The 10,296-nt window shown below is 52.1% G+C and overlaps 1 protein-coding gene across 28 annotated transcripts in view; it reads left to right on the top strand.

Annotated features, from left to right (window-relative positions):
• Window positions 1-6,943, top strand: part of PLEKHA6 (pleckstrin homology domain containing A6) — a 140,468-nt gene extending 133,525 nt beyond the window's left edge. For all 28 annotated transcript variants that reach the window (XM_072814691.1, XM_072814705.1, XM_072814696.1 and 25 more), the window contains 2 exons: window positions 2,269-2,392; window positions 3,065-6,943. In XM_072814691.1, coding sequence (XP_072670792.1) covers window positions 2,269-2,384 — 116 coding nt within the window. In that variant the 3' untranslated portion in view covers window positions 2,385-2,392; window positions 3,065-6,943. The remainder of the gene's footprint in view (window positions 1-2,268; window positions 2,393-3,064) is intronic.
• The last annotated feature ends 3,353 nt before the right edge of the window (window positions 6,944-10,296 follow it).

A 10,296-nucleotide genomic window follows, 5' to 3' on the forward strand; every position in this document is an offset into this window, starting at 1 on the left:
GGTATTACTTGTGAACACACAATCATAACATCGCATCTATCCCATACATAGCTACTATCTGTGTGAATTTTAACTTTCTTTTTTTTTTTTAAAGGTTGTCTATTTTTTTTAAGATTTTTTTTCCATTTATTTGAGAGAGAGCAAAGTGAGTGAGAACATGAGCAGGGGGAGAGGTGCAAAGGGAGAGGGTGAGCAGGGACCCCAATATAGGGCTTGATCCCAGAACCCCAGGATCGTGACCTGAGCCAAAGGCAGATGCTTACCCAACTGAGCTACCCAGGTGCCCCTGTTTCTTTCTTTTTTTAGATAAAGATTTTATTTATTTGTTTGAGAGAGGGGGGAGAGAGAGAGAGAGATAGAGCATGAGCGGCAGGGGGGGTGGGCAGAGAACAACCCCCCCCACCACCACCAGCAGGGAGCCTGATGCAGGGCTCCATCCCAGGACCCGGAGATCATGACCTGAGCCGGAGGTAGCCACATAACCGACAACCACCCGGGAGCCCCGTGAATTTTACCTATTTCAATAGATATGTTCCTAATACACCCTAATATACACTTAAAACTTCTCTGCCTTTATAAAGGAGTTATATTTAACATAATTCATCTTTCTTGCTCTTGTTCATTTAGTATCATTATAAAAATCCATGTTTTTGCTGATCCGTTGAAGGGATGCCCTCTGCAGCTAGACTTGGTACAGATCATAACTATGCTACGTGCTCCCAAACTGTTGTATTTTTAAAGGTATTATAAGCTACATTTTACAAGAGGCTTTTTCTCCTCAGTTGTACTTTTTTCTATCTTCAGTGGGCCTCCTGGAGTCCTCTCTCTCCCCTAAATTTCCCTGTTTCTTATCTTCCGTGGGGTAGACATCCAGCAGGTCAACTCCTATCAGAAGTGTGTAGAAATGAGAGTAACTGGACTCCAAGGAGCTTGTCTGTCAATAACTGTAAGAGCTTCACCACGTGCCCGTGGCAATAGATATTTGGCTTTCCTGAAATAGCCCTTGCTTGGTTTTTTGACTTTTTGATTGTTTTAGAAGTTGAAGTTGCCAGATAACTAACCACTGGGCTCGCCATACAGACATACACACAAATATGTGTTTTGAAAGCGTTTGCGAATGTGTTTGTGTGTGATGTTACACGTGTGTTGGATCACATGGAAGCGTATGGGTTTGGAAGTGCACAAACACACACATCTGAGTTGTGTGCAGTGAGCGTAGAATACTGTTGGATCCTGTGCACACACTGTGTATTCTGAGCAGACTCCCCTGCTCACGAGAAAGCTCCAAGTCTTACGTACATCTATGTGTGTGTGTGTGTGTGTGTGTAGGCAATGGGAGCTGCACTGGCCCTTTCCCCTACTCAGATGGCAGGGAATTGATGAGGTCGGGGCAGGGCAGGATGGGGAGCAAGCGCTTAGGAAGTGGGATGCCAGGATCCTTCTCTTGGAGGAAACAGTGTGACCCTGGCCAAGGTCTGGTTCTCCTCTGAGGCCAAGTGAGGACGTTCTCTCCGCCAGTCTGCTGCCTCACAGTGGCACTGAGGGTGCCAGGTCTGCAGCCTGCACAGAACTCATGCCTCCTAATATGGCCCCCCGCCCCCTGTCATTGTCCTTCCACCTGGCTCTTCCCAGCGTAGAGCCACGGCCGTAATAGAGTAAAATCCATTCATTCCAGTGTCACCGCTTGGAGGCCTGCAGTGCTTTGTTCAGGGGTGGACCAAAGTTCGCCCTTTCTGGATTGAAGGACAGGGGGTCCCCAGGGATAGTGGGAGGCAGGGGGTGTGTTTCTGAGACCCCGAGCTGGTCTAAGTTCACAGAACTTGCTTCCACCGTCCCTGGAATCATCTCCGCTTCCGTGGAGATGATTCCCATGGTGATAACTTGGATGTAGTCGTTACGGGGGCCTGATGATCTGGCTTGGTGTGGTTGACTGCCCTCGTCGTCACCATCGTCCCTGTACCGGTGTGTGTGAGGTGCGTCGCTTGTTCCAGCCGCTCCGTCCCACGTTGTACGGATGGGAGTGGAGCCCGGGCCCAGAGAGGCCGGCCTCGCCCACAGTCACCACTGGTCCTCGGCTGAGCCTGCGGGGCCCTGTCTCCTGGGGGGTGGGGGACCCACCCTCCTTCCCAGGCCCACTCTGCCTCAGCTCTCCTCTCTGCTTGCCTCCTGCCTGGCTCCCCGCTGGGGGAAGGGCCCACTCGCTCTGGGTGCCCGGCCTCCCCCCCACCCCCTACCCCTATTCACCTCCCTGTTCATTTCTGTTTCCAGTGCAATGTGCCACCCCAAGCCCTCCCACCTCCCCTGCTTCCCTGACTCCACCAGCCAACCCCCTATCGTCTGACTCCCCACGGGGCGCCGACAGCAGCCATACCATGCGGGTCTGAGCTCTGACGTAAGAACTTTTCTACTGTATTTCCTCCACCACGGTGAGTGGGACCCCCACCCCTCACCCCCGGGAGCCATCTACCACCCCCCTCATTCCAGCATCGCTTTGCCCTCACCCCCAGCGTCGCTCTCTCCCCTCCATCCATCTGCTTGAGCCCGCAGCATCCCCGCCCCCCTGTCCCCCCATCCCCACCACGTCCCCTTGGCCCCGTGCAGTGTTGGACCAGCACCAGCTGGGAGGGCCGCCTCTTGGATGCCGCAGTGCCGGTGGGCTTTGCTTCTCCAGAAGCAGACAGGGACAGAGCTGAGGCCTCCCCTACCCTGTCCTGGGCCAACAAGCCTCCCACCTGTTGAGATACACAGCAGTCCTGCCTCAGAAGCCCCCAGATTTTATTTCTCCCACATGGCCCCTAGATTTTACTGTAAATGAAAATAACATTGGAAATTCTGGCCAAAGGCCAGGTCCCTTCGTTTCCCCTGGCACACAGCCGCTCAGTGTCAGGCAAGTGGAAAAGAGCACGGACTTCCATTCATTAGCTCCCCTCTCAGGGCTGGGGGTGGCAGGTGGGCCGTGTTCCACAGGGTTCCGCAAGAAGAGACTTCTGTCTCCTGGGGAAGCTTGACTGGAGCTGTTGCTCCTCCAGGAAGCACCTTTCTCACCCGTTTCTCTTTTCTTTAGTGCAAGCCCTGGCCGAGGCCAACGCCATGAAGCTCCACAGAGCCACGTTCTGAAGGTCCCCTCTGCCTACTGAGGTCCTGACTCCCCAGCCTGGCCCCCCCCCGCCCCTGCGCTCCTGTGGGAATGCTGCAGGGAGCCAGGCTGGGGCCAGGGTTGCTGCCGAGACTTACCTCAGTGTCCACATGCCCACCACGCCTGGCCCTGAAGCCCTTGCTACTCAGATGGCAGCACCAGGCCAGGGCTTGAGATGGTGGGCAGAGAGCACCCTCCCAGCGGGCGCCTCCCAGGGGCTAGGCCTGGCCCCAGCTGGTGGTTCGATGGCCCTACTAGAACATTTCCTGAGGAAGAGGATGCCCCGGTGGGAAAGATGCCCTGGGCTGTCTTGGGTTAGGTCTGGAGTGAAGAGAAGACGGACACCCCTGACATCGAGGACAGCACGTGCCAGCAGGTCCTTCCCCCGTCATTCCCATCCTGCCACCCCAGCTGTACCGGGGGCTTTGACACATCTCTGCTCGTGGGTGCTCCTTTGGGGTCTGGTGGAGACCGACCACCCTGCTTGAGCCAAAGACAAGGAGACCAGTGACGAGGAGAGGCTCCTCGGCTCCCAGAGGGGACAGTGCTGGCTGTAGGTGGAGAGCGGCACGCAGGTCTGTGCAGCGTCTGAGGACAGGTTGAGAAGGGGGAGAAGAGAGAAAGAGATGGAGGCAAGTGGGAGGACAGGGAAGCAGTGGGGCTCGTTTGCAAGTGAGAGGATGAGACAGAGGTGGAAAGGGGCTGTGGGATTGGTTTCCCCAGGATGGAGCGTTAGCTTAAGTGCCAAGTACGTGCCGGATGCCAGCTCTGCTCCCCCACCTGCTCTCCCGGGTCCACCGGCCTGCCCACACTGGCTCTGAGAGGGCCCACCAGTGAGCACATGGTGGCCTGCAGCAGCAGCCGTGGGGACAGTTGTGGGGAGGCTGGTGTGGCTGAGTGGGTCGGAGATGGCCCTTCCTGGGTCTGGGCCTGGTGTGTCTGCCTTCCCCTCCTAGGTTTGGGGGCAGAGAGAAGGACCTGTGTCATGTAGGGTGTAGTCAGCCTTGGGGCCTTTCCTAACCCTGTTTAGGACATTTTCTTGTCCGCCTTGCCCCTGGAATGTGCTGTGGGCCAGCTGAGAGGGTGCCCTTGAAAGGAAATGCAACCTCAGTCTGCAAGGCTAGGGCCTTGCAGGGCCCCGTCCTGCATCGTGAGCAACCCCTAGGAGGACCAGGTGAGGCTGTAGGAAGGACTCCCTTCTGGCCTGGCTTTCTCACCATCTGCCTACCCAGGGAGGCCGGTGGAGGAGACACAGAAGCAAAGATGGTTTTTCCTTCTCGCCGCTCACCTTGGGAGGACTGTAGCCAGAGAGGAGGGAGGGGAGAGTGAGACTGGAAAAACCTGGGCCCCAAGGCCAGCTCTTTGCCAGAGTTGCTGCCGGGAGACTTCAACCTCCAGTGGTCCCAAGAACAACTGCTTTATCTGCCACCAGTTCTCCTCCACGCCTTCACAGCTGGGACGGTTACTGGTTCATATGCAAGTAAAGATGGCAATTCATTCAACAAATATTTATCGAGCCCCTTTTATGTACCAGGCACTGTTCTAGGTACTTCGGGTATTCTCGTGCTTCTGAGGAATTGCAGGCTGGGGAATTTCACTTCACTTTTTAGCAGATTTTTTGAACATGACCTTTGGCTACATTTCCCATCTTTAATGCACATGAAGCACCCCAAACCTGTTTTTTCCTCCCCCCCACAGACTGGCAGGTGGGATTGGCCCTCTCCCTCTTTCCAACACCCTCCTCCCTCCACAAGAAGCAGCTGTTTCAGGGCCTCCATGCCTTCCCCTTTCGTTGTCTCCTTTTTTTTTTTTAAGTGATATTTTTAGAAATACGTGCAAAATACCAAGGGTTAATGTCTGCACCTCTACACTTCTCTCTCACCTCTTATTTCATAAAGCTGGCTCTTTATGTTGCTTTACATGCCTTAATATATGTTTTATGAAGATTATACATATTATAGATATATACATAATATATATATTTGTTTGGACGTCTGATCCTTTCCCAGAACTCCTGCCCAGGCCACTTCCCTCCTTTATTTTCCACACCATTCCTAGCATGTTATGGCCACACCCCATGCCTTTTGATCCAAAGAAGGGGAGAGGACAGACTTATTTTAAGACAGATCTATTTTACGCTTTTGTTATAAAAGCAAATCTATTTTCGAAATGTGCAATGTCTGAATGGAATCAGCAAACGATACGAAGAGACTGGGTGGCTGCCTCTCGGTCCAGCCCTACATCCCTCCCTCTTCCCTGGCAGCTTCCTTCTCCCATCCCCCAGTCTGCAAAGGGCTAGTCCCCAGAGCTCGCCCGAGAGCATTTTACCAGGGCAGGACGTTCTCTTGGAAGTCCTGGTCCAAGGATCTGATTACACTGTCAACTCTTGATGAGCCTCTCGGGTTACAGGATGTGAATCCTCTCAGAGGAAATGTTTACAGCTGTGTGCACAGGAGTACACCCGTGCGGGCACACACACTCACACACACACCTCCAGTGTTCTCCTGGACCACCTCCTGTCATCAGCCTACTGGAGAGGGCAGTCAATGGCAGCCTATGCCAAATGGCACCAAGAACTCTACTCCCCAGTGGAGTAGGAGATACAGGACAAAGGCCAAAGGAAATATTTCAGGACCACAGGTCCTTCAGCACAGACACGTTCAAGTTCCTTGGACTTCTCACACTCCTTGATCCCTTTCTGGTCCGGGTCACATCAATGACATCGGTCTGTCTCCCTTTGTGACCTTTCCTCTGGGGGCTCCAGTTAAGGGAAACGGTACCTCAGTCTGGCATCCAGACCGCAAAGTCGGCTTCTGGGCTGAAGTGGGTCCCATGGGCAAGGTAACATCTCAGCCTTGCCCAAGAAGCCCCCAGGACTTTCCTCTGCAGGCTGCCACTGGGGTGCTGACCTCCGCCGGCTCAGCCTTCCAAACTGCTTATCAGCTGACAAAGTAGGTAAGGGGCTCTTGCCTTGCAAGGATTTGGGCAGAATGGAATCCAAGGGTTTGGGACTGTCACAGAACTCCTAGCCAGCATTTGAAGCCTGACTTCCCAACTTTGACATTTACTGGCTCCCTGTTCCCAGCCTGCAGCATCTCCTTATGAAAGAATGGGGCCCAGATGGAGGCCCAGGGCTAAGTAACCCACCGGGGGACAGCCCTGGTTGCTATTCTAAGGCCTTGCCTTCCCAATTAGCACATTACCTCCCTGATCAATAACCAAGAGGCTGTAATCAAATAATGCTACTGTCACTTTAAAGATTTTTCTGAGGTCGCAAGCTGTGCACACTTGCTCTCCTGCCTTGGTGAGAGGCATGTTCTTGGGGCAGGGCTGACTATAGCAAGACGGAATCAATCCCTTTCCCCTTTAGGCACCCCCTTACCTGGCAGCTCTTAAAACTAAGGAAAATATGGAATATACATATAAATATATATACATATATCTATTTATGCACATACTGGGGCCAATTTGATCTGCTAGTATTAGACAATAAACCATACAAGGAAATGTATGATCTCAGTGTCTTGATTTAGTATAAAAGTGACCTTAGAAGAAACATTAAAGTTAGCTAAACAGAGGGCATCTCTGTTGGGGGACCAAACATCTGTAGCCACCCCTTAGCATCTTTCTTACCAACAAGCCCCCTCCCCAGGAAAGGGCATCCTGACTGCTAGGTGAGCGTCTGCTTCCCTGCTCCCCAGCATTCTTTTTAGATCTAGGTACTGAAGAATCCCAGTGAGCTCTGCATTTGTATCTTGCAAGTTTGTATAAACTCAATACAAGAAATAAAATGAATGGTTTGTACAAGTGGCCTGTGTCTCGCACTCTGTCCGTGACTGCCTGTGGCTGGCCTTGGTGGCTCATGGTAACTTACGAGCTTGGCAGAAAAAGGTAGAGGGTCTGGGGTTGGGCCTTACCTGACTAAAAGCAAAGCTGGGCCCATGGTATGTTCCCCACCACAGTCCTCTTTTCTGTCCCAGTAAGCCCAAATCAAGCCTTGTCCCAAGGTCCTGTGTAATGAGAGTTCCCAGAACAGTGTTCAGATCCTGGAAACTTCTCATTGATTTGTCTCTGAGACTGAGGGTAGAACTGTAGAAGAAAATTAATTCTTAGGCTTTCTCGATTACTACACAATGCCCTATATTTCTGCTTTGGGGTACAAGAAGGTGTTTTGGTGAGCAGTATCTGAAAAGCCACCCAAATTTTTTTTTTAAAGATTTTATTTTATTTACTCATGAGAGATACAGAGCGGGAGAGAGAGAGGCAGACACAGGCAGAGGGAGAAGCAGGCTCCATGCAGGGAGCCCGATGTGGGACTTGATCCCGGATCTCCAGGATCACGCCCTGCGCTGAAGCCTGTGCTAAACCGCTGCGCCACCCGGGGTGCCCCAAAAGCCACCCAAATTATTCTCATCCAGCCTCAATGCCTTTGGTTTATGTCCTTTGGCAGGTGCTACTAGTTTTTTTATTAGTTTTTTTTTTAAGTGGTTACTAGGGGGGTTTTGTTTGTTGTTGTTTTTAAGACCAGAGTATTTTTATTAAGATTTTATTTATTCATGAGAGACACAGAGAGAGGCAGAGACACAGGCAGAGGGAGAAGCAGGCTCCCCACTGAGCAAGGAGCCTGATGCGGGACTTGATCCCAGAACCCGGAGATCATGTCCTGAGCTAAAGGCAAACACTCAACCACTGAGCCGCCCAGGTGCCCCTGTTTTCAGTTATTGATCCTCGGTGTGAAGGAGTTTACCAGAGCTGCTTGATTTGAAATCTTTCCATGAGTAAGAGTGAAGAAGCCCTGTGAATTCTATTCAGGGGACAGTAGAGCGAGAAAGCGAGCCAAGGATAGTGGAAGTCCTCAGCCAGGCCCCTGTAGGATGTCTGGGGAGGAGAGCTGGGAGCATTAATGCTTCAAAGAAGAGAAGAAAATTGAGACATGGGATGGGAAGGCAAGCCTCTTGTAATTCCAGATTTTACCTTGCCCTGGTTCTGAGGGCCGAGTTCAAATTCTGGACATCTGTTCTCATTCCTAAAGAGCTAGCAGTGTGTGTGAGTGTGTTTAACAAATCATTGAGGGATCCCTGGGTGGCGCAGTGGTTTAGCGCCTGCCTTTGGCCCGTGGCGCGATCCTGGAGACCCGGGATCGAATCCCACGTTGGGCTCCCAGTGCATGGAGTCTGCTTCTCCCTCTGCCTATGTCTCTGCCTCTCTCTCTGTGTGACTATCATAAATAAATTAAAATAAACAAATCATGTGAGTATATTTTGGGTTTTTTAACACCCCCAGGAGAGCTATAAGCTCTGATGTCCTTTGTGAATCAGACAGAATTGGGCCCTGACACAGACTCACAACAGTGGCCTCTAGAGCTGGAGGAGGTGCCCTGGACAACCTGTGTCTCTACCTGCAGCGCCCTCTGGGCCAGAGCCCATGGCTTGGAGAGGAGGGGGGACGTGAGAGCACAGGGCACCGCTGGGTGTCACTCTCCCCACAAACAAGGGCTGGCTCCTCTTCGAGAATGTTGCTCTTGGGTCTCTGCCTGCCGCAGCAGCAGGCCCCCCATCAGCCCTCTGAGCACCGGGTTGCGGTGGTAAAAGGGGGTGTTAGTCAGGAAATGTAAATGAAAAAGCGCCTTGCAGAAGGCCCTTAAGAAGTGGGGCTGTGGGGATGCCTGGGTGGCTCAGCCGTTTAGAGCCTGCCTTCAGCCCGGGGCCTGATCCTGGATCCCGGGATCAAGTCCCGCATCCGGCTCCCTGTGAGGAGCCTGCTTCTCTCTCTGTATCTCTGCCTCTGTGTGTGTGTGTGTGTGTGTGTGTGTGTGTGTGTGTCTTTCATGAATAAATAAATAAAATCTAAAAAAAAAAAAAAAGAAGAAGAAGTGGGGCTGTGTAACAGCGCAGTCATGTGTTGTTCTTGGAGAGATGCACACCCCACGGGCTGGGGCAGGCAACCAGGCTTCAGATCCTGCTGCTGCGGAGACCTGGGCCTGCACCACGTCCCCCGAGCCCCGAGCCTCTGCTGCTGCCTGGCCCTGCTCCTTCCAGCTGCCTGAAGATGGGGCAAGTCCCTAAAGTTTTGAGCCTTAGTTTCCCTGTCCAGAAAATGGGGATATTAACCACCACCTATGGAACTCACTAGAAAGTCAATAGAGAAAATCAATGAAAAACACCTTGGGCCACCTGGGTGGCTCAGTCAGTTAAGTGTCTGCCCTCGGCTCAAGTCATGATCCCGGGATCCTGGGATCAAGCCCTTGTGGGGCTCCCTGCTCAGCAGGGAGTCTGTTTCTCCCTCTGCCATTCCCCTTGCTTGTGCTCTCCCTCCTATAAATAAATAAAATATTTTTTAAAAAAAGAAAAACACTTTGAAACTCAAATTCAGAGCCACCTGGATAGCTCAGTGGTTGAGCATCTGCCTTTGGCTCAGGGTGTGATCCCAGGGTCCTGGGATCAAGTCCCACATCGGGCTCCCCATAGGGAGCCTGCTTCTCCCTCTGCCTGTGTCTCTGCCTCTGTGTGTCTCTCATGAATAAATAGATTAAATTTAAAAAAAAAAAAGAAAACTCAAATTCATTTACAAACGTGATGAGGCTGCGGTGACATTGTGGAGGCCCGTTGGGGTCATGATGAGGGACAAGGGAGAAATGTCTCCCAATGTACCCCTCTTCACTGCCTCCACCACCTTCAATGAAGAGTCTGCTGGGCCCCCACCACCTAGCCCTGTGAGCTGTCCCTGCCCACCTTTACTATCCCTAGTGCCAGACTTCCAGGGTTTACCTCCTCCTCCCTGGGGTGGTCCCCACAAAGCAGATGCTCCCAGGAGTGTGGGCTGTGGACAAGCCCCCTGGGCCCCACTCCAGCACCCAGCACGGCCATCAGAGAACCAGGCCGAGATGGCCCACTTGGATGATCAGCGTTCGATCCTTCCAAGCCCACAGGTGAGCTCCATGGTGGGCTATTTTATACACCTGGGAGCAGGTTAGCACCACATTTGAGAGAAGTCTTTCATATAACAGCATTTAGAAGTAAACTATCGCATACTAATCTAGTAATATTAATAACAATAGTGATTATAACTATACTAGAGTAGTAACAAAGACTTGTGCCGTGTTTACTACGTGCCAGCTACTTCCCAGTCCTTGCTCTAGCTCCGTGTGACAGGTACTATCA

This window comes from Canis lupus, chromosome 38 (assembly GCF_048164855.1).
Source record: "Canis lupus baileyi chromosome 38, mCanLup2.hap1, whole genome shotgun sequence".
Taxonomy (NCBI): Eukaryota; Metazoa; Chordata; class Mammalia; order Carnivora; family Canidae; genus Canis; species Canis lupus.